We start from the raw sequence: 24,021 nt of genomic DNA, 5'->3' as shown, positions 1-24,021 counted from the left end.
TTTGTTTTGTTTTTAAAAAAAAAACAACCCTCTATACCCCATATTTTAACTAGAGTTAAAATACTGTAAAAATACAGTACAATACAACCACATTGAACATCTAGCTAGTCATTACAATTTGATATGGAAGAATTTAAAGTTCTCCTCTTAGAAACCAGAGCGCCTTGTTCATTTTAGATTGATTTGACAAAGTAAAAAATATCTTTGATATTCATATATTATTGTTGAACCTTGATTTATAAGTGGCACAGAAGCAAATATTAAAAAAAAAATCTATACTACTGCAAGACAGGGCTGTTCAGTGCTAAGTGAAGATGGGTAGGTAGTAAAGTGTAATTGTGTTGGTAATAAAAGTTACCTAACTCCGTATAATCACTTAGTGTGGCCATTATAGCTCATAACATTCTTGTGCCTTCAGCATTCACTTTTCAGAAATGTTCATCCTTCAGCACTTAAAACCAGTATACGAAAGAAATGTTCGCAAATTAAGCCAGCCACACATGTCTTTACTTTCCTACATAAATTCACCTTCTTTATCTGCACCTAGAATTGTTATCCAGCAGCCAGACAAATTTTAGCAGCATGAATAATTCATGTAAAGTTGTGATCCCACTTAACAAGTGCCCCAGCTGTAGATTTCTTTCCTTGTTATAGAATTAGTGCCAAAACATTTAATGCTACATTTTCCCTAGACCCTTTTCATTTTCACAGGGATTTGTTTGCTGGAACTTACTTGGAGTCTCAGTCAAAGTTACAGTACATTCCTTTACCTCAGGTACACTTATTGGCCTGCAAGTAAAGCAGGAGAAAGGAGGAGAAACAGTACATTTGGGGGTTTTTTTCCCACAAAAGCCTGCTCTGAGTTGTTTGAATTTAAAAATATGTAGAGTAGTTGCTCCATGTGGACTATTATAGTACAAGTTCCAAAATGGTTTTCATTAGCTTTTAATTCATTCACGTACGATCCTAAGAAACTCAACTTTGGGCCTGCAGTTTTCCGCTCTCAATCTGTGCCCAAAATATGATTATTTTTTTTTAAACTTTGGCAAAAAAAAAAAGTGTAACTGGTTTGGAGTTCTTGGAAAGTGGAACAAAACAATTAAACGAAACACCATTTTCCTCACTGAAGTGAGGGAGAGGGAACTAAAAAATGGCTGAACATGGAAGCTCCAAACTGTGTATGTGCTTTACAAGAGCTTTATGAAGTGATTTTAAAATACAAAAATATTTAAAAATTGGTACCAATGATGTGTGGTTGAAGATTTCCTTAAGCTGAAACTGCCATCCCAAAGAGTTGCACTACACAGCCTCATACAGCTAGCTACGTTACAGCCCCTATCCTGCAAAAACTCTGTGGATAGTCCCATTGTCTTAAAGTTAAGCAAGTGTTTGCAGGACTGGGTCCTCTGCACAGGCTAGTGTTGATGAAAGGGAGGGTAGTGCCACTGAGTCGGTGAAGCCTTCAGATATTCATGGCAATGGTACGGGAGCAGCTGACTTTTGGGTCTATCCCAGTCCTCGGATGCTGAGAAATCAGACCACTGTTCAAACGATGGTACCATCAGATCCGGGTGAATCACAGGGGAGTGGTCAGGAACACTAGCTGAAGGAGGTAAATCCAACGCAGGAGAGAGTACTCTTTTAGGAGGAGAGTGCACCAGGAGATGTGGTGAACTCACTTTTTCCCAGGAAAATAGTTCATGAGGTCTGGGTGCCATCTGAAGCCTCCCTGGTGTCAGCAGCATGTGCTCTGTAGTTGGAACTGGAGCCAGAACCGGAGCAGAGGACTGTCTCAGAACTAAAGGTTCCCTTGATGTTGGCAGTACTGCTACAAAAGGGGTACACAGCTCAGCAGCCAGGACTGATGGGTCTGGTGTTCTATGTGACGACTTCTCATGTCTGTGAGCCTTGGAATGTTCTGTGATCACTGGAGATCTACACCAGCACCCAAGCGCAAGGTCTACCACCCACCCCCTGCACAACAGTTCAGAACTCCTCAATTCTTTCATCAGTAACCCTATGAGCCTCCTCTTAAGTGTCCTGCACTTCCTCCAGTGGGTACTGTCAGAGTCAGGCTAATCGGCTCTTAAGCAGTGCTTCTCAAACTTAGGACGCCACCTGTGTAGGGAAAGCCCCTGGCGAGCCAGGCCCATTTGTTTACCTGCCGCGTCCGCAGGTCCGGCCGATCGTGGCTCCCACTGGGCGCGGTTCACTGCTCCAGGCCAATGGGAGCTGCTGGAAGCGGCGCAGGCCGAGGGACGTACTTCCAGCAGCTCCCATTGGCCTGGAGCAGTGAACTGCAGCCAGTGGGAGCCACGATCGGCCGGACCTGCGGACGCAGCAGATAAACAAACCGGCCCACCAGGGGCTTTCCCTACACAAACGATGTCCCAAGTTTGGGAAACACTGCCCTAGGGGAATACAATAGGGACCATCACTCAAAGAACATATTCTTACTGCAAATTGTTTAGGTAGAGAATGTTTCTTATTCATCTAATTAAAAAGAGGAAAGAATACATTCATATTTCTGTATTTAAAACATTTTTGGATAGGTACACTTATTTTCTCATATTACTACATGACTATAGCTGTGCTAAAGGAGTTGCACGTATTTTATACCAGCCATAAAGACAGCATACATGAAGAGTTCCATCTGCTTAGTCAAGCTATGTTGGATACTAGATAGGTTTGATATCACACACAACAAGGTCAGATATCTAAAAACACTGATATAAAAAGAGGATCTTGAAACTGTTTTAATCCTACACATGTTCGTGCTATGCACAAGGGACTTGACTTTGTAAAGTGCTGAGTGCCCTCAGCGCTTCCTGAACTTAAAGTTTAGAACATATTTTATCCTTTTAGATCTAAAACCAGCATCTGTTGCAAGCAAGATATTAGGGAGAAAAGAGGAGTACAGACTGCTAAGGGACACATGAACTGCAATTAAAAGGAACACTTGGCAGCGCATTTTTCATATTTGTTCAGCTATTTTTAGACGTTTTAAAAGACATGAAAACTTGAAATGTGTTTTACTCAAATTTTATCCTGTATATTATATTCACCATGATGTGTTACTAAAAGTAATCAGAGTACCCACAATGATTTTGCTTAATCCACATTGGGCTCTTTCCACATATCTTAACATAAAATTAAGACTTTAGTAAATATATTCTATACTGGTTGCCTGAAAATATATTTTATTACAGTGGAAAGATGCAGATGCTACGCAAACCTCTGTTTGGGCCACTAGTTTGCAAACTGCAAACATAACAGCAATAGGAACAAATTCTGCTCTCATACATCAACACAGGTTTATGCTGGCATAAGGAGGAAGAATTTTGCATACAGTATCCAAAAATATAAACCTGATGAATCGAGCCGTTAAATATAACAACCCACCCCTGTGAAAAGACAAGGTGCCCTTCAGTAGCTTTATGCAACAGATACATAAATTATATTTTACCATGATGGACATCACCACCAACTTAACCTAACTTCAGAATTTAATAATTCAGCATTTTATTCCGATTTGACAGTTTGGAAGTGCTATGAAGTGATTTCTTACATATATCTGTGTGCCTTATTTTTTTAATCTAATAACAGCCTCCAAAAAATAAGCGACCCAATTTTCACAGCTCAGGACTCACTACTACTCCCACTGAATTTAGGCTAAGGCTGAGCATCAGAAGGCTAAAGCAGAGAGGTTTCCTCTCAGAAACTACATGACAAGCAAGTTCTGTCTTTAAAATGAAACCGTGTAGATAACCGACCAATTTTAAGGGGAATCTAATACTTATGAAAGGTTGTTAGATTATAACCACCAGAGCTTGATCCACAGAACAGATATGCAATAGTGCAAGGACACAATACTTGACCCTTCTGGTTTGCCTCAGACTTCAGCTCTGCCCTGGAGGGAAAGGTATCTAGGATTGGCAACTTAGTTTCCAAATCCATTTAAAACTTAGTCTTTGCCAAGATTGACAAAAAGAGTGCCCAATTGTTGTGGTGTATTTGGTGATGGTGGGGACCTGCCTATTAGAATCCCAGGCTTGGTGCCAACTCTTCATTTAGAGCATTAAAGATCTGCTATTGGATGATAGCTGATAGGTAAATCCATTCTAAGGCAGAAGCAGTGTTCCATTTACTGTTACCAGCTCCATGGACTAGCCAGTCCCGCATCGGGTGTATTGTATTTAGATCTACTGTCTTCCATACTACAGGAACCACTACTAGCTCCACTGTAATTAACATTTTATTTCTTGATAGTTTGGATGTAAACATTTACTATGGAAAGGTATAAGCACTGGAGTGGCAAAACTGTTAAGCAGTACTGATAGAGTGCAAAGTAATACTTCCCAGTTTTAAATATGTTGGTATTATGTTACTAAAGAAGGCTCAGAGGCCATTAGTCCACAAAGATGTTCATTTTCTACTACGCGACTGGACTTACTAAGCCTGTGCACACCTCAAATTGAGATGGAGTAATTTGCCCGGTCTATGCTGATGCTATGCATCACATTAAATGTAGTGCTAAAGCTATACAGGGTATCTTTGACAAAGGTAATTGATATGAATACACATTAAATGGAGAGTCAGGTTTTGATTTCATGCACCTTCATTTGTTAAATATGTAAGCACAAGAAAGCATCTGGATCCACAGATCTCTAAATCTTAGGATAACAAAAAAAAAAAAACTACCACAGCAATTTAAAATAAGTTGGATTTTTAAAGATGCTGCAGCAAAAATTTGGACTCTGCTTGAGACTTTTCATGCTAGATTTTTAAAGACATTTATATCATTGAATATAGTGCACGCCATTAACATGTTCATTTAGGAGAACCATACACAGACCCTGCAATACAGAAGTAGAAGCAAGGCCTGCTAAAGCACATACAGAAAGGTATTTTTAAAATGCTCTCCAGTGTCAGCAAAAAACCTTAACAAAACCCACAAGAACAGTGAGTGATTCTAAAGAGAGACAATTTCATTGCATGCTCGTTGTCTTAAGCAAACGATGAATGTCGTAACAACGCTTTTTATTAAAGTTTTCACTGTTCTACTTCTTATATTTGATATGTACACACATGGTATCTACCTGTCCTTATATATTACATTAGAGCGGTGGTGGGTAGCCTGGGGGCTGCATGTGGCCCGTCAGGGTAATCCACTGGCGGGCCACCAGCCAGTTTGTTTACATTTGCATGGCTGCCCGTAGCTCCCAGTGGCCGCAGTTCACGGTTCCTGGAAAATGGGAGCTGCAGGAAGCGGCATGGGCCGCAGGGACATGCTGGCCACTGCTTCCCACAGCTCCCATTGGCTGGGAATGGCAAACCGCAGCCCCTGGGATGTAAACACTGTCTGGCAGCTCGCTAGCAGATTACCCTGATGGGCCGCATGCAGTCCGCGGGCTGCAGGTTGCCCACAACTGCATTGGAGGGATATTTAAAAAAAAACAAACAGAAAGCCATACACACAAATAACTAAACAATGCTGTTGTGATGGTGAATACTTATGAGGACAAAGGAGGGTCTTGGCTAGAATTCCAGATTTCCAGTTTTACAGTTAAATTTATTAATTAGATTCTGGGCTGAAGAAAAGGAGAGCTGTTAGCTTCTTTACCAGTTGGGCTGGAAGCTCTCACAGGACCCCTTGGCCCTTTGGTGGTTTCATTTTCATGGCAGTAAGCTACAGAGCTCAGCAAATAAGCTGGGTTGTGGGCTTTCAGAGCACACTTACCAATGCATGGAGTAAGTACTGACAGACCCCAGCTCTTCACTTTAAGTTTTTCCTTTCCATATTAATAATGTAAATGGATGTTTGTTTTTAATAGCAACCTAGAAACACTAAGTACTTTTTACTAGGTTTTTATAGGCTTCCAAATTCCAAAAATCAAAGACTTTAAACGAACTAATGAGTTTCATGGAGAAAATGGAAGACAGTATTTCCATTCTCTTTTTAAAAAAAGAATCACTAGCCACCATGATAGGGTTGGGAAGGACCACCTGGCTCATCTACTCCAACCCCTTGCATCAACCATTAGAGTTTAATAAGGTGTTAACTAAAGTTTCGCCTGGAGCACACGTTCAAAATGTTTTAGTCTGTATTGCTTCTATTAACTTTTTAGCCAGTTTTATTCCACAAAGGCGTGTTAACAATCTTAACTTTATTTTAAAAAAGTATATATACTTAAAATATGTAGAGTATGTTTACTGTTAATGTGTAGTATGTTTTTCTCACTCTAGGACTGGTACAGCCTTTCCTCAGTAGGATCTCCCCCTGCTCACATGGGAAAGGGGCAGAAATGCCTCTATGGCAGTTTTCTCCCACTCCAGACCACCATGAATTCTGCAAAGGTTCTGGGAGGTGGGATGGCCCCATGGCAGAGCTACGAAGTGGCCATACCGTGTAACTTTGTCCCCTGACAGTCTAGTGGCTATCTGAGCATTGACCTTTTCCCCATCAATCACCATGACCTGTGTGCTATTAGGAGAACTCCCATCCTGGGAGCTCCAAAAAACGTTAAACCCTTCTCCCTAGAGTGGGGTTAGCAAGGTTCTTTCGTCAGATTTTCCTGCCAGAGTTTGTTTGGCTTTTTGAGCTATCCTCCTGAAGTTCTCTTTAGGAAGGTGCAATCTTAGCAACTGAAATGTCATTATAGACATCAAAATACAGCCAGGTTTACTGTACCTGAATCTCCATAAACAATCAGCAACACATCTTCTTAAGCACTATAGGTGAGTCAATTACCCTTAGTGTTCATAGCTCAAGTTTATGTCTTCAGTCTACCTTGCTAAATATTATTTGCTACTGGTGTCTGGGGCACAGTCACAAAATGATTGCTGAGAAGCGAGATTTCAACAGGATGGTCCACACAGATGTGGTTAGGACACTGAAGACCAGTTTGCTAAAACCTGTTTGTTCTCCCCACTCCCCGCCCAAAATGTTTACTTTATAGAACAGTTATGATCTAGTATTTGAGAGTATTCAAGAACGTTAATGGCATGACAGCTCTTTTTTAAAAGGATATATGCAATATAAATTATACTGTCAAAGAGCAATGCCTAAGTTAAGCGCTTGCAAACACCCCTAAATATTCATGGAAGTGATAGTGTGGGAAGCACAGAGGATGAAATTCTTCTTGCTGAAGACCAGTCACTAGACTTCATGGGGATTTGAGTGCTGCATAGGCCCTGTGCTGGCCCCTTTACAGGGGTAAATTAATATTTCACTTAGAGTGAAAAACACACTTGAACTATAAACAAAAGTTAAAAATCTATTTAAGGAATTCAATATGGGTGTCTAAATCTTCCCATCAAAAGACTAGGCAGTAGCCAATTTTAATGAATATACTGATGTGGAGGTTCATTTTTTTTTTAAACTGAAGATAATTTCTCATAAATCATTCATGGGATTTTTCCATCATGATTCATAAGTTACAAGATCATCTGTAACTCATGTCAACTATAAAAAACAAAACAAAACAAAACCAACCAAAAAACCAACCAAGAAATCCTGATAACTGGTGATGTAGACAAAATTGATCAATTTTTCTAAACATTTTTCTCTGCAGTCTATAAGACTCTGAAATCACAATATCATTACATGTTTAATTAACATTCTAAATCAGGAAATTAGATTTCAAAACTTGGCTAGCCAGGAATGGGTAATCAGTAGTCAGTTTTCCTTCTCTCCCTCCAGGGAGAGGATGACTTGTACATGAGTGTATAAATGTGAAAGCACTAGTGAAAGCAAGGTCTATAGAATACTCCTTGGATTTGGAACAGAAGGTGTTGAAATTAACATTCTTAAACCCTGTGGGAGTCTTACCCTTACCATACAAGCCATTACCTTGTACCTGAGGAATGGTGTTCTCAATCATGATCTTCATCCCAGCACTTTAGGTGATTTTAAATATTCTGAGCCCAAATCATAAAATACCTTGAAGATAGAGACCAAGATCTTGAATTTGATGTGATACTGTATGGAAAGCCAGCAGAGACCACAAAGGACAGGTTTGAAGCATGCAGCTGTATTATGTATTAGTTGAAGTTTCCAAATAGCTGCTGTTTTCATAACCAGGGTAGAATGCTTTGGTGTAGTCAAGTCAGGAGTAACAAGGGAATGCAACAACTGAAGTCAAGGCATCATCCACCAGACGAGGGTGCAGTCAGACAGACAGCCATAGAAGGTAGAATGTTTTACTTGCAGAAGCTAGTCTGCAAGAGCTTGGTGTACTTAAAGAATTCAAGAGCATTCAGTCCTCCACGTGTTTTCCTTCTCCAATAAGCATGATCTCCAGTTTCTGAGGGTTCAACTTCAGCCAGGTAGTATTCATTCATAAATTAATCTCAGTCTGGAAACTGGCAAGTCCGGTCTAATGATACTGTCACAGTGCAAAGATTAGGCAGACTTACGCATTATCTTGACACTTGGGTTCATGCTCTCTCACCATTTCTGCCGTGGTAAGTATTGAAGAAGAGCTAAAAGAGAATTGATCCTGTGAGACTCTGCACCTTTGCCACCAGATGCCATCTCACTTGCAGTTCCCCATCCAAACCCTTTAGGGGCATCCCTCCAGGAAGATCTCAAACAATTTCACTGCCTTTCCCTTGACCTCAGCAACCGCCCTCAGATGGGACAGAAGTATCATGAACAAACGCTACAGAAAGGTCCACGAATATGAGAATAGAGGTCTTCCCACCATCCTCTGACATCAAGAGATTGTCCATCACCACTGCTAATGCCATTTCTGAATTCAGATTACACAAGGTCTCAGATAATGGATACTATTAACAAACTTGAGCTATAACCCCACCCCTATTTAGTTATTTTCCATTGAATTATTTAATGTTATAGTTAAGTGTATCCAAAATGATACATAAATGTTTTCCAATGATAATTAACAAGAGCAGATCAGTTATTTCATGTACAAACTGTACCCTAAAATACATTAACACAGCAACCTAGGCAACAAAAATTTGAAAATATTTTTGCCTCCTAGGACTGAAAAGCATCAGATTCTGTTCATAGTTTTCAAAGGGTTTTCTTTAATACTTTACAAGAAACTCTAAACTACAATTCATAATATTTCCATGTGGACAGTCTGAATCTCCTGCCTGTGAGATGGCACAAATGTTTACTCTCAAGTCTGCATTCCTCAAACTTGGCCACATTTGAAAGGAATGGATGAGTACCAAAATCCACTGTTTTGTATGAAAGATATTTGTGTTTATAGGACACCATTCTTATTCTGTGTACCAATCTACTGCTCTTCTGTTTATTACATTAAACCCAATCCATTTACAAAAGTCTAAATTTAATTTCCCCACCTCCTACTCAATCAGAAATTGTGTGTTATCCATAATATTTTGGCTCTAAATCAAAGGGATGAGGGAAGCACATCACCTGCTGTTTAAACAGCTCCAAGTGTCTAAGCCAGGCATTCCCTAATTGGAAGAATTCCCAAGGTTCTGTGGAGATTTTAAGAGTTCTGTAAACAGGAAGCAAGGATCTGATGGCAAAGGCCACAATCAGCTGTTCATGGGTCCAATACAACTACATTTTTACACTTGACTATCCACTTCAGTTCTGCCTCACGAAACCATTCTTTTTGGCTTGGTCCAGACTATTTTATTAGAAGTTTAATGTGACCACAAAGTACAGGTTTAAGAAAGAGGAGCAAAAAAACCCAGCCATGCTGTCTGTAGTAGGCTATTAACCTAATTTATCCAGTTATTTCACAGTAGAAGGAAAACTTGCATCGTATGATATATCTTAAGTAAGCTTTATATCAGCAAAAATCAAAATCTGTGAAAGTTCACATGAAAATAAGAGTTACTTAGTTTAAGCCTACTATTTAAGCATAAATTTTCCCCTTTGGTAATATTTAGCAAAAATTAATGTTGTGCCTGATTTTCAGAATTGCCAAGCACTCACAAAACTGCACTGTTAAGTTTGAGACTCCTCTGTTGATATGTTACTGGAAGCAGTAATATTAATCTGGATTTTCTGTATTCAGTCACAGATACCAATATGCATTAATAGTAACCATGAGTAATGGATCAATATCTAACGTGTACCAAATATTTTTTGGAAAGCAGTGACTGAGAATATATAATAAACAGGTTTTAATTACAAACAGGCCTAATGCACAATACAAAATAAGCACACAATTTTTTTTTCATTCTTAACAAAAGCAATGAGCATTTTGACAATGAATACTACTAATCTGCTTTTTTATTTGAGTCTTTCCAAGAGTTTTGGAAACACGAATGAGTTAACTCTCAACTCCTGTGAATTTGGGCACTATCATCCCTATTATGAATGGGGAAACTAAGAGATACCGAAGCAAAGTGACTAATTTAAGTTCACACAGCACGTCTGGGATAAAGCCAGGGATTAAACCCAGAGCCTCTGACTTCCGATTATGCTTGTAATCAGAAAATCTTCATTTCCAGGAAGGATGATAGCCTTTAAAACCAAGTTTAAGCACAGTCCTAGTTCAAAAATGTTATTCTGTCCCACCTAACTAGATTAATAACACGCTTTTCATTCCACATGGACTTTATTCCTACTTTGCCAAAATCTGCCTTACTGAAACAGCCCCAAGTTTATCACTACTGAATGGCTCTTCTGTTCATCCTGCAGACCAGCTTGTTTATCTATGGCTTCTAGCAAACCTTTCATATAGTAAGATGTTTTTCCAATTAGTCACCAAGAGGAATAGCTACTTTTGGAGGAGTCTCCTTAATGTGCAGTCAGTACAGAGGATCCAGGGTAGACATAATAAAAAAATCTCAGATGCACTATCACACAAAACTTAAGTAAATCTGCCCATCTTTCTCAGGCAGAGTTTTCTGTGACTGGTAAACCCCACAATAAAACTGAATGTAAACATTGCTCTTGTGTTGGCATTGTCATAGCCTTACTGCCACAAACTAAATTAAAAGACATCTACTTGTTCTCCTTCAATATCCTGGTATTTCTTTTAATCTTTTCAGAATAGTTTCATTTAGATCAACTTTTTTAACTTAAATTTATGCCCACAGACCTCATGTTTCCTTTCTCAAGACTTTTGCGGACTATCTTCTGTTTCTTATTCCTCACTATTTGTTCCTTCAATATCGCACTATTCTAACCTATTATTTCATCGATATTTTCCTCCCCAGCACACTTTCATTTCTACTGCCAAAACCTTGTATATAGCACCAAGGCAGACTGTCAAAAGCAGGGCAGACACCCCAAAATGGTGGAATGTTCTATAATTGATATAGTGATCCACAAGTTCACATTTGTTACTGGCTTGGTGAAATCAGTCTTATCATGGAGTCACAGACAGTTCCCTTAAGCCTGGTCTACACTACACGTTTATACCGAATTTAGCAGAGTTAAACCAATTTAACCCTGCACACGTCCACACAACGAAGCCCTTTATATCGATATAAAGGGCTCTTAAAACCGATTTCTGTATTCCTCCCCGACGAGGGGAGTAACGCTGAAATCGGTATTGCCATGTCGGATTAGGGTTAGTGTGGCCGCAATTCGACGGTATTGGCCTCCGGGCGGTATCCCACAGTGCACCACTGTGACCGCTCTGGAAAGCCATCTGAACTCGGATGCACTGGCCAGGTAGACGGGAAAAGCCCCGTGAACTTTTGAATTTCATTTCCTGTTTGGCCAGCGTGGAGAGCTCACCAGCACAGGTGACCACGCAGAGCTCATCAGCACAGGTAACAATGCAGTCTCCTGAGAATCAAAAAAGAGCTCCAGCATGGACCGCACGGGAGGTACTGGAACTGATCGCTGTATGGGGAGAGGATTCTGTGCTAACAGAACTCTGTTCCAAAAGACGAAATGAAAAAACATTTGAAAAAATTTCCAAGGCCATGATGCAGAGAGGCCACACCAGGGACCCAGTACAGTGCGGTGTGAAAGTTAAGGAGCTCAGACAAGCCTACCAGAAAACCAAAGAAGCAAACGGAAGGTCCGGGGCAGGGCCGAAAACATGCCGCTTCTACGCTGAGTTGCATGCAATTCTCGGGAGGTCCGCCACCAGTACCCCACCCCTGTCCGTGGATTCCGAGGTGGGGGTGGTAACCTCAGCCATGGCTGAGGATTCTGCAGACAGGGAAGATGATGAGGAGGAAGAGGAGGACGAGCTTGCAGAGAGCACACAGCACTCCGTTCTCCCCAACAGCCAGGAGCTTTTTCTCACCCTGACGGAATTACCCTCCTAGCCCTCCCAAGCCACTATCCCACACAATGAAGCCATGGAAGGGACCTCTGGTGAGTGTACCTTGTAAATATAAAACATGGTTTAAAAGCAAGCATTTTTCATGACTAATTTGCCCTGAGGACTTGGGATGCATTCGGGGCCAGTACAGTTACTGGAAAAGTCTGTTAACATGTCTGGGGATGGAGCGGAAATCCTCCAGGGACATCTTCATGAAGCTCTTCTGGAGGTACTCCAAAAGCCTTTGCAGAAGGTTTCTGGGCAGGGCAGCCTTATTCCGTCCTCCATGGTAGGACATTTGACCACGCCATGCATGTAGCAAGTAATCTGGTATCATTGCATGACAAAGCCTAGCTGCGTATGGTCCCGATGTTTGCTGGCATTCAAGCAACGTCCGTTCTTTATCTTGCTGTGTTATCCTCAGGAGAGTGATATCGTTCATGGTAACCTGGTTGAAATTCAGAAATTTAATTAAGGGGACAGAGATGGCCATTCCTACTGGGCTGTTTGCCTGTTGCTTAAAATAAATCCTTCTTTGCAGGTAGCCAAGCAGGGGGAAGGGGGGCGGGTGACTGGCGCTGAGCTTTTTCACATTTGGCTAGCAGTGATCTTCCATGATACGAGCCACGCGGTGGGAGGAGGGGTAAAGCGATCATCCCAGAGAATTGGATGGGAGGGTGGTTTCTGCTGCTGCATGTTAACAGGAAAGCAGCAGCACTGAATGGGCTTTGCTTGGTATTTGGGAAAGGAGGGCACTGTGTATATGAAGGCTGCAGAAGCCGAAAGACAATGGCTTACCATGGCCGCATGCAAGCCGAATTCTGCTGCCCGGACCTGCGTCTGTGAGATCTCTAACACCAGAGCCACAGGAACTCAATATTAAGATGTAAAATGTGACCTTGTAGTGAAATCACATGTGCTATGTAAGGTGAATAGTGTTGTTCACCGTGAAAGAGTATAAGCATTGTTCTGTAAAATGTATCTTTTAAAATATTTATCTCCCTTTTTTCCCTCCCTCATGCAGCTGCAAGTTTTTCAAGCTTCCCTACTCCATCCTGAAGGCTATCTCAGATAAGGCGGCGGAAAAAAAAGACGCGAGACGAAATGTCCTTGGAAATCATGGAAGTGACCCGCAATGAAAGAGCTCATCTGAATGAGTGGAAGGACGTGGTATCAAATTACAGGAAAGATGGGGACATTGGTTTGGCTGAGGACTGAGCGAGTCAGTAATGTGCACCAGCGCGCCTTTAAACGGCCAAATGCACATTCTACCACCATTCTGCACTTGCTCAGCCTGTAGTTGAACAACTCCTGACTACTGTCCAGGCTGCCTGTGTATGGCTTCATGAGCCATGGCATCAAGGGGTAGGCTGGATCCCCCAGGATAACTACAGGCATTTCAACATCCCCAACTGTTATTTTCTGGTCTGGGAAGTAATTCCCTTGCTGCAGCCGTTTAAACAGAGTAGTGTTCCTGAAGACGCGAGCGTCATGAACCCTTCCCGGCCATCCCACGTGGATGTTGGTGAAACGTCCCTTGTGATCCACCAGTGCTTGCAGCACCATTGAAAAGTACTCCTTGCGGTTTACGTACTGGGTGCCCTGGTGCTCCGGTGCCAAGATAGGGATATGGGTTCCATCTGTCGCCCCACCACAGTTAGGGAATCCCATTGCAGCAAAGCCATCCACTATGACCTGCACATTTCCCAGAGTCACTACCTTTCATAGCAGCAGCTTAATGATTGCTTTGGCTACTTGCATCACAGCAGCCCCCACAGTAGATTTTCCCACTCCAAATTGATTCCCGACTGACCGGTAGCTGTCTGGCGTTGCAAGCTTCCAGATGGCTATCGCCACTCGCTTCTCAACTGTGAGGGCTGCTCTCATCTTGGTATTCTGGCGTTTCAGGGCAGGAGAAAGCAAGTCACAAAGTTCCATGAAAGTGCCCTTAGGTATGCGAAAGTTTCGCAGCCACTGGGAATTGTCCCAAACCTGCAAAACTATGTGGTCCCACCAGTCTGTGCTTGATTCCCGGGCCCAAAATTGGCGTTCAATGGATAGAACCTGCCCCATTACCAGCAGGTCTCCAAAGCGCAGGGGCCTGCGGTTTGAGAGAATTCTGTGTCCATGTCCTCATCACTCTCATCGCTGCGCTACCGTAGCCGCCTCCTCCTCGCCTGGTTTTGCAGGTCCTGGTTCAGCATAGACTGCACGATAATGCGCGAGGTGTTTACATCGTCCATGATTGCTGTCTTGAGCTCAGCAGGGTCCATGCTTGCTGTGCTATGGCGTTTGCACAGTTCACCCAGGAAAAAAGGCGCGAAAGGGTTGTCTGCTGCTTTCACGGAGGGAGGGGTGAGGCTGTACCCAGAACCACCCGCAACAATGTTTTTTGCCCCATCAGGCACTGGGATCTCAACCCAGAATTCCAAGGGCAGGGGAGACTGCGGGAACTATGGGATAGCTACCCACAGTGCAATGCTCCGGAAATCGACACCAGCCTGGGTGCAACATGGATGCACACCGCCAAATTAATGTGCTCAGTGTGGCCACATGCATTCGACTTTATACAATCTGTTTTAAAAAACCGGTTTCTGTAAAATCGGCATAATCCCGTAGTGTAGACATAGACTGGCGTGTCTAAGGGTATCTTGGCACCCAGGCAAGCTGGCCTATGTGATATATGGTCACTTACACACAAAAAAAAATCATAAAATATTCAGATTGCACCCAGTCCCAAGAGACCAGTTACAAATGCAGGTCAATTTCCATCCTAGATCTCATACCAAAAGACAAAGTTGGCAGCCAATTCTATAGTAAACTAACTAATGGTTTATTAGCTGGCAAAAAGGAATGAGAGTTACTGAGAGGTTAAAGCAGGTAAAAATGTATGTATCGATGAGTCAGAGTCTACACTTTCAAATGGAGCAGAGATGTAGTAATCTGCCAGTTTCCCAAAAGCCTCTCAACACTACCCAGAAAACTGGGGATCTCAGTGTGATGGGTTGGATCACAGAAACCCCCTTGGAGCTGCCACCCGATGTGCCAAGACTACTTCTACCCCTGCCTTCCCTGCCAGCTCAGGACCCCAGCACCCTGTCTTGCTGAGCCAGACACTCCCGTCTGCTCCAACAAAGACCCAGGGTCTGAATTACTTGTCCCAAGCTGCAGATTTACCTGAAAGCAGCTCATAGAAGTGTGCTTGTCTTTAACATTCAGATGCCCAACTCACAAGGGGGTCTAAACCCAAATAAATCCGTTTTACCCTGTATAAAGCTTATGCAGGGTAAACTCATAAATTGTTTTCCCTCTATAACACTGAGAGATACGCACGGCTGTTTACTCCCCCAGGTATTAATACATACTCTGGGTCAATTAATAAGTAAAAAGTGATTTTATTAAATACAGAAAGTATGCTGGTAACATCCCATTAATTTTCATGAAGTTTAAACACTACATACATTCTTACACATTTAACAATCACTTTGATGTATATACCAATACACGAGTGAACGGGCCCGGCTTCCAGCTATGAGTTTGTAAGCTGATGTCTAAGTCTTTGCCAGAGGTGGTACTTGGCTTACCAGCATCACACATGTAATAACCATTTAAAAATAGAACAGTCCACTATACAAGATTGGTTCAAAAGCTTCTTACCACCAAGAAACAATAAGTTACTGGGGAATCCTGGCATGAGTATTTTTGCTTGAAGTAATTAAAAAAAACACAAATCAACCAAAAAGGAAATCTATTCCCCCACCCCGCATTTGCTACTTAAATAGCTCCTGAGCTTTTGGTCGGTAATCAGATGGTTAGAATACAGTATTATTAAAGAACTATTTTTGTCAACCGTTTTCTTATGGTTTGGTGTGCTAACATGAAAAGTGGTTAAAAATACATGAAGTGTATTTTCTTTTATCCAACCTACTGCAAATCAAAAGAAAGTTCTGCAGCTAACAAAACTCTTATTTCAATTATAATATAAGAATTATAGAGAGCATATAATGTCTTGGACTGGGGTATATTTAATCTTTCCCTTTACATTTTCCATTACAGTAAATTAGAACTGCCAAGAATGTTTTTTTAAGACAAAGATTTGGATCCATTTCTCCAGCATTTGCCCAACACCTTCACAATACTGTTCTGAATTAGACAGTAATGTTATAAAATGGGTAAATCCTGCCTACAATATAGCTGCTTTTCTTAGGCAGATTACTGCCCAATTCTGTGCCAGAAGATACCGTATATGGTTGGAATGTGCTAAAAATATATTTGTGCTACTTTTAAGCAGACACCATCTTTGTTCTGTCTTTGTACAGTGGCTAACACAATGGGTTCCTGGTCCTTGACTGGGACTCCGAGGCACTACTGCAATACACATATTCTACCGGGACCTAAAACATTGCATCTCTCCCCATATCACACAAATTGCAGTGGTGGTCATATGCAGTGTTCAAGATGGAGATCTAGCTTTCTACATGGAGAGAAGCTAATGGCAAGACACTTGCAGTGAAGACCTCATAGGCTCTAAAACTTGCTTTACCCTTTGTCTTCTGAACATACTGTAAGAATTATCTTTTCTCCCAGGCATGGGAGAACAACATCTGAAGGGATGAGTTTTGTCTTAGCCTAAGCTGTTTATCCCTGAATAATAAAGATCAGTAATAATTAAGCAGCATATTGGTTATATACACATTTTACAAGAATGAAAATTTAGCATTGCAAGAGCACCCAGAGCATGGAAGGGGCATCTACCAACTGATTATTTTTACAAATCATATTAAATAAAGCACCTGTGTAAATAAGTGTTCTTTTTTATCATAACATGAATTAATTTCACAATATTTTCTTCATTTTCAAACTGCACCTTGGGATACAGAGATACAAATACACTCTCTAAAATATAAAGCAAGGTGAAAAGTCTCTCTTTGCTTAAGGTAAAGTTTCTAACAAATAAATAAGAGGAAATTGCCAGCAAGTTATAAATATTTGGTCAAAATTAGCCAACTTTTAGTTTACCTAAATATCACAAACAAAAACCTTATCTACAATTTGAAGTGATTTTGCCATTTTTCTGTTTCAGAAAACCTCCAGGAAAGATCATGAACATTTCAGTTCCACTATAATAACTTGACAAACTAACGCCAAAATTAAATATTACCTCTTCAGAACTTCAAGTTGAATACCCGCATCACAACTATTATTTGGCTTCCAAAGCTTGTCTCTACCACCACAATCTAGTTCTCCAATTTTTCTTGACTTTATCTCACCTTGATTTAGGGACTGAGCCCTTTTTGCACTGCAATAAATGGCATCAGACAGTGTAATATTTTCAATTATGACTAGCCAAGTGACATTCAGGATTTATATTTTTAAACAACAAACCAGCCAACCTGATTATACCTTGATATGCTTAAATCTGTGTTAATCAGAGTTGAAGAAATAGGATTAAAGCAGTAAACTGCATACAGTGCTGCCTTTTTATGATCAGAGTTAGCTTCATGCCTGGTACCAGGCACATTATAAAATGTATCAGGTTTCCACTGCCCTCTCTTTGTTCTAGCGGTAGCTAGAGGAGATAGTGATACTCAGACCTCAGTGGTTCAGGAGCCAAATTAGTGATCAACATTACCCAAAAGAGCCACAGCAGTGTGAATTCATTGTTTCATTTGCTGCATCCTGACTGGTTAATAATTAAATCACAGTGTTTTAATATCACGAGCTGCAGAAGACACATTCAAGAGATACTTTCAGCTCCTGAATCTCAGTTTGAGTATCACTCTGCTAGAGGCTCACACACCTATATACTGTTTGTATGTGAAGGTTTAACATGGTATTTCTAGATTGAAATAAAAATATGTAATTAGTTGCAATTAAGAAGTTTTCCAGTAAGGCACTGCCCCCAGGACACATCACACAGGAGCAAGGTACTTGCACACTTAAGAGATACATGACCTATGCTCAACTGCTTAGGAACTTAGACAGTCCTTATGTTTCTGAATGCTGTAAGATTAGATTACAGTGAAGCCTGACATATTACATATGTCAAAAGTCTCACTGTAATCCATGGTATCTCCTGGACTCTAGGTTTATCTAGAATTGATTAGATGGTGAAAATCTGACGCTTTGGGTGACATTTGTTTTCTTACTTTACTCAAGTTTTGTACTTATATTTTTCATAATACATACATACAAACAACAAAATAGTCAAAAATACATGACACAGAATGACTGAATAGGATCCACAATCGTAATCATTATATTAAGGGGGAAGAAAAAAATATATCAGCATTTGCCTTTTCTATTTATTGTCTTCAGTGAAATCTATATTTCTTTTTCAGAAAAAAAAATTATTTAATTCACAAACCAGAATCTGTCCACACACAGGATTTTTAATCAAAAAATAAAATGGATCTTAATTTCCGCTAGGTAAAAAAAGGGGGCATGGGAAGAAGTATTTTATAGCCTCAATGATTATAAAATCACTAATTCCTAACAAACTCACTCTATACTATAGTCAGTGATTCAACCTAGGAAATTCCTCCCTCTAAACTATCTGTTCCCTGGCTTTTAACATTCAGTGACTTCCCAACCAAGGAATATATTTTCCTATCCTGTACATATTTTTTTGTGGTTTAATTTATCGTTACTAAATACATTACAACATACTACTTAATCTCTGTCTAAATCTTAAAGACCACCAAGTAGCTCCAAGAGGAATTGCAAAAATATATCTGATTATATTTTAATGGACTGTTTTTCTTTTCAAACAGAAATGACAAAACATGTATGGTTAGGCAGTTTTCTGATGAATTGTATACTTACTAATAAACTTGTTTTGCATAGTCTCTAGCAGAGCCTGGTGGGCATCTTCTGTTTGCAAAGCACGTGAACATTCTCTGGCCAGTATGGTCCTTACAAGGTGCTCTCCACAACCTATACAAATACCACCACCAAGAATGATTAGAATATAGTTACCACCTCGCAGGTACTGATAGTTCTTTTATAACCACACAGTAAAGAGCTGTATTTGATAGGTGATTTCGCTATTGTATTAAAGGTTCTGACATTGGTTCCTCTGCAAGTCAAATATCAGCAATCCAACCTGACTATAATTCACTTAAAGCTCCATGGTAAAGACACACAGAGAAAAGAGCACAGATTAAAGACACAGAAAGCAAACAGGTGAGGAAAAGGGTTAAGAAGAAAAGGGAAAGTATCATGGTGTATGATTAATCATCTCCCTCCAGATTCTGAAACCATAACTCACGAGTCATCTACACACAAGTAATCATACTGGTCACTCAAGTGAATAATGATGTAATCTAGCCCTTAGATTAGAAGTTTGTAAAGCACAGATCGACCTTACACAGATATCTTCTGGTCATTACATAAATGATATAATATTGCTAAATGTAATAATCTAAACTCAGGTTTTAGAGCTAAAAACTTCCAAATTTAATCCCATCTTCAACACCACCTCCCGGTATGATTAAGCCTTTCTGGCTCAGTTTTCCAATCACAACATGGGAATAAGGGACGTTTACTTGGAATTAGGTTTTTGAAGGCACATCTTCTCTTGGGTTCTATGTTTCTTGCTAAGAACTCCTCTAGCTCGCAAAACTTTGTCTTAAGAAACTGTAAGTGTTTCATGCAGACCTTTAGTCACTGCCTCAATGTATTAACATAGCCTTCTGCAATTTACTGACAAGAAGGAAGAAAAGTTAATTAACCTATGCTTCTGGTGTATATGTTAGTCTTTTCATCTCTGTTTTTTCTGCTATGGTATGCTGTATGTCTATAATGGTCCTTTAGCATGTACAGTTCAGTTCAAGTTGTATGCTGCATGTTTATTACAACTATGTTTTCTTGGACAGGAGACTGAATTTGTGATACTTTTTGGGCATAAGATGTTACTATCCTCTTTGGTCTTCCACAGACTGGCAGGTTTTATTCCACTAGTCAGTGGGAGGATCAGAGAGCAATAGTCTAAATAGGCCCCAATTATATCTATCTAGGGAAGCTGAAGTGGGCTATCCACTGTGCTCCAGTTAGCAAAAAAGGAAAAACAGGCCTCCTAGAGAGCTAGCAAATCAGCCTAACTAAACAGCTGAGAGATGACAATGATTTAAAGTCATTTACATTTAGTTCACTAGTTATTGGCCTTGGTCGTTAGGAAACCCCATTATCAATCCTCTGATTCTACCTCTGTTTGGTATGGAGGCATCACGTGTATACTTCAAGAACAAAGATTGTTACAATTAGGGTTACTATTTTGAGACTTTTTTTTTCAGGCACATAAAGGTCCAATGTTTAGTACCAAATATCTGTTCTTAAACTCTGTATTATTTTCCATGAATATCAATTTTTTCCATTTAAACCACCACCCTACAAGCACACAGAAGACTAGCTATTCTACTCCACAAATAATTTTCAAAAAATACAACAACTGTAGCCACACCAGAAGAAAAACAAGAAGCACTAAATGTGGGTTGGTTAGGGCACAACTTCATTCACTTAAAATATCAGAGAATACCTGTTCCAGTCCAATTTAGCCAATAACCATATCCCTTTCATAACTAGTACCTGCTCTGGACATCTGCCCCATTTTTGTAGTTACTAAATTGAGACTTTAACTTAACTTCCTGACTATTCCCTGAGCCAGTGGGGAAGATGAAAAATCCACCCTGCCATTCCTTTCCAGCCCCCAAGGAAAAAGGTGACTAGCATAAATGCCCACAGTGGATCATGAATAAACCTGGTTCTACTCTGATTCCTGGGTAGGAGGGTGGGTGTTGTCAGCCTCACTACAGGGAGATTCTCTAGGGTCACCTGGAAGGGCAGTCCCTTCTTGCCCAGTCCAGTCACTTTTTGTTTCTCCCTGTTCTGTCCAGGTATACTTCCCTCTTTCTCCTCTCTGCCACCAACTGCAGAGGGATCCTCTCCTTTTTTTCCAGCTAGCAGGACAAAGGCCCCACTGCATACAGTTCCAGTGAGGACACTGTTCATTGCCAGATTATGGCAACCTTACTTTGGCTTCCTGGTATTCCTATGATTTTTATTAAGTATTTAAAACAATCCCATTAACCTAAAAATCAAGGAGATCTACTGTACAGGTCTTTGGAAAAAAGAGTCTACTGTGTGTTTCCTCAGACTGCTAGAGTTAAAAATGTTATACCTACATTTTTCTATTTACTTGATGTCACACACATCTGGAAATTGTGATTTTTAAAACAGGTGCTTAGCATGTCTGGTTCAAGCATCTGCAAATAAAGTACAGTTAATATTTTGTCATTAAAAACATGAGGGCATTGTTTCTTACTTTCTATATGCAATTTTATCCGTTGATTCATTTTGGAAAGCAGCTCTAAAAGTTTTTCTTCTCTACTATCACAACCTTAGACTTTGCACCTTGAGTGCAAAACTAATGACAGAAATTGGACTGACCGCTTACTTTTTTATAAACTAGTCAAAATGCTCAATTTCTGTGGTTCTTCCCACAAACTCCCAGGCCTCTAAAGCTTTGCTGCTACAAAGCCCATGTGTAATTCCAACGCAAAAGGCTTCTGCTCTGCTGCTTCAGAGCTTAAAACTCTGGCTTTAGGAAGATACTCTTCCCTCACTGGTACAGAGAAGTAAGTCTACCACCTCATACGCTCAAATAAGATAACCTACATTAACGGTGTTTTACAAACTGAGAAAACAGCTTCATTGAAATAAATGGGTGGGGTAATAGTAAGGGCTACTAAAAGAGATCTCTCAAATCAGGGCCGAATTAACCTTTTGTGGGCCCCACCTTCCTGTTCTGTCCTGAGGCCCCATCATCACTCAGCCTCTGAAGTCCCACCTGCTGCTTGCACAGGGAAGGGGTGAGCGAGGCAGAGAGGGGGCAGAGAGGAGCAAGCATCGGGCAGGGCCTTGAGGGGAGGAGGCCAAGCAGGGGGAGGGCCACGGTCTGGGCACCAGGGCCCCTTCTGAGTATGGGGCCCGGTGCCATTGTAAACCCAGTACTGACTCAAATCACCAGTCGAATGAATTAACTGTTGATAGTGCTTCAGGATTTCTTTTTAAATTAAGGGCATGAATATTCTTATTATTCTACAGTATTTAAAATATTGCACTTACTACAAGTTACAATTGTTGCTTTGACTCTTCAATAGGCAGCATAAATTAATGGATTGAGCACTAGGCTTGGAGCCAGAAACTCTTGAGTTTTATTCCCAGCACTGCTATTAACTTGATCTGGTCACGGGTAAATCATTTTTAAAGTCCGATCCAAAACGTGCTGAAGTAAATGGAAAGACTCCCACTGACTTCACAGGTCCTGACCTCTGTGCTTCACTGTCCCCATCATCTCTGCTGGAGGGTAATTAGTACTTCATATTTTCTAAGCACGTAACAAGAATAATCCCAAGTATTTTCTCTATATTTGTATGAAGCTCATAATACCCATTGAGACCAAAGGCTAATATGCCAGAAAAACAAACAGCTCAAACATGGGGAAGGGAAACAACCGATGGCACTCTCCCAAACTCAGGCTACAACCTGAGTTCTGCAATGCTAAATTAAGATGCAACTTAAAATATAATGTGCAGACTTTCATGTGATCAGTGAAAATGTTAAATGCTCATATTTAATGGTTAGGCTTCAGCATTGCAGACTCAGTGACTATTTCAGCCTGACTGCAGACTCTGGCAGACACCAGTGCACTGGTTTATATTTCATTCACATTTTTAGTGAGAGATTCTATTCCGAAAAGAGACTGAAAATGAAGTATTCTTACTCAACAGATCTGCTCCCTAGGAGTAAATCAGCACAATCCTATTTTTGTATACAACACTGAATACACAAATTAGCCTGAAGATCCTGAGATAAGAATAGTGTCTAGTTCACTCTGGCTTGTACATTCAAAAGATAGGCTGCAGTAATTTAAAGAGACTTAGAGTATTTTTAAACTTCAAAAATTTTAACATTTAAAACAGAACAGAATGGTCTTTCCTCCATTACTCTATTGTGTGGGGCACTGTGGAAGTAACAGTGGGAGGGGTAACTTGTAGCAAATGTTAGCCTGGAAATAAGGCCTGTAACTACAGTAACCAGACAGCAAGTGTGAAAAATCGGGACAGTGGGTGGGGAGTAATAGGAGCCTATATAAGAAAAAGGCCACAAAATTGGGCCTGTCCCTATTAATTTGTGACATCTGGTCACCCTACCCGGAACTCCATTATAGTGCTCCAGTCCTGGCAGCTCAGAAAGTACACATGTAGTGCCAGCCTTCCAGCATGTTTCCTATAAGTGAGTCATACAGCCCCTATTCTTGGCTTCTTGTTAAACCAAACAGACAAACTTCAGATATATTAATGCAGATTTTAAAGAACTCAACTCATTAGGCATTACCAGCAAAACATGGAAAAGAAATTTAGTATGGGAGAAACTCCATTGAGAGATATTTCAGACAATTTGATAGAGGTGTTTCCAATAAGTCTTTAAACAAACTGAAGTACTAATTTAATGGAAAGTAACTAGATTGCTTGAATATGGAGTCATATAGGCCAGGTCCACGCTAGAAACTTTTGCCAGTATAGTAGCAGTGCTTAGGCTTGAGATTTTGTGTGTGTGACATTTCTACCCTGGCAAAAGCCCTAGTGTAGACACAGATATATTGGCATATAAGTGCTTTTGCCGGTATAACTTATTTTGCTCGCCAAACCAATAAAAGCTATGCTAACAGAAGCACTTTGCTGGTATAAAGTGACTGCACTAGGAAGGTTATATATTAGTACAG

At 40.5% G+C, this 24,021-nt stretch overlaps 1 protein-coding gene across 11 annotated transcripts in view; it reads right to left on the bottom strand.

Moving 5' to 3' along the window:
• The window catches only part of TASP1 (taspase 1), a 155,353-nt gene that overhangs the window by 49,562 nt on the left and 81,770 nt on the right, over window positions 1-24,021 (bottom strand). For 9 of the 11 annotated variants that reach the window (XM_045011800.1, XM_045011806.1, XM_045011803.1 and 6 more), the window contains one exon: window positions 19,062-19,172. The exons of 1 other annotated variant lie outside the window; for it this stretch is intronic. In XM_045011800.1, the coding sequence (XP_044867735.1) occupies window positions 19,062-19,172 (111 nt within the window). Of the gene's footprint in view, window positions 1-8,041; window positions 8,485-19,061; window positions 19,173-24,021 lie in introns of those variants that run through there. One more of the 11 variants, XM_045011810.1, reaches the window with a different exon arrangement.

This window comes from Mauremys mutica, chromosome 3, assembly GCF_020497125.1.
Source record: "Mauremys mutica isolate MM-2020 ecotype Southern chromosome 3, ASM2049712v1, whole genome shotgun sequence".
Classification (NCBI taxonomy): Eukaryota; Metazoa; Chordata; order Testudines; family Geoemydidae; genus Mauremys; species Mauremys mutica.
This window is presented reverse-complemented; position numbering and strand designations above follow the sequence as displayed.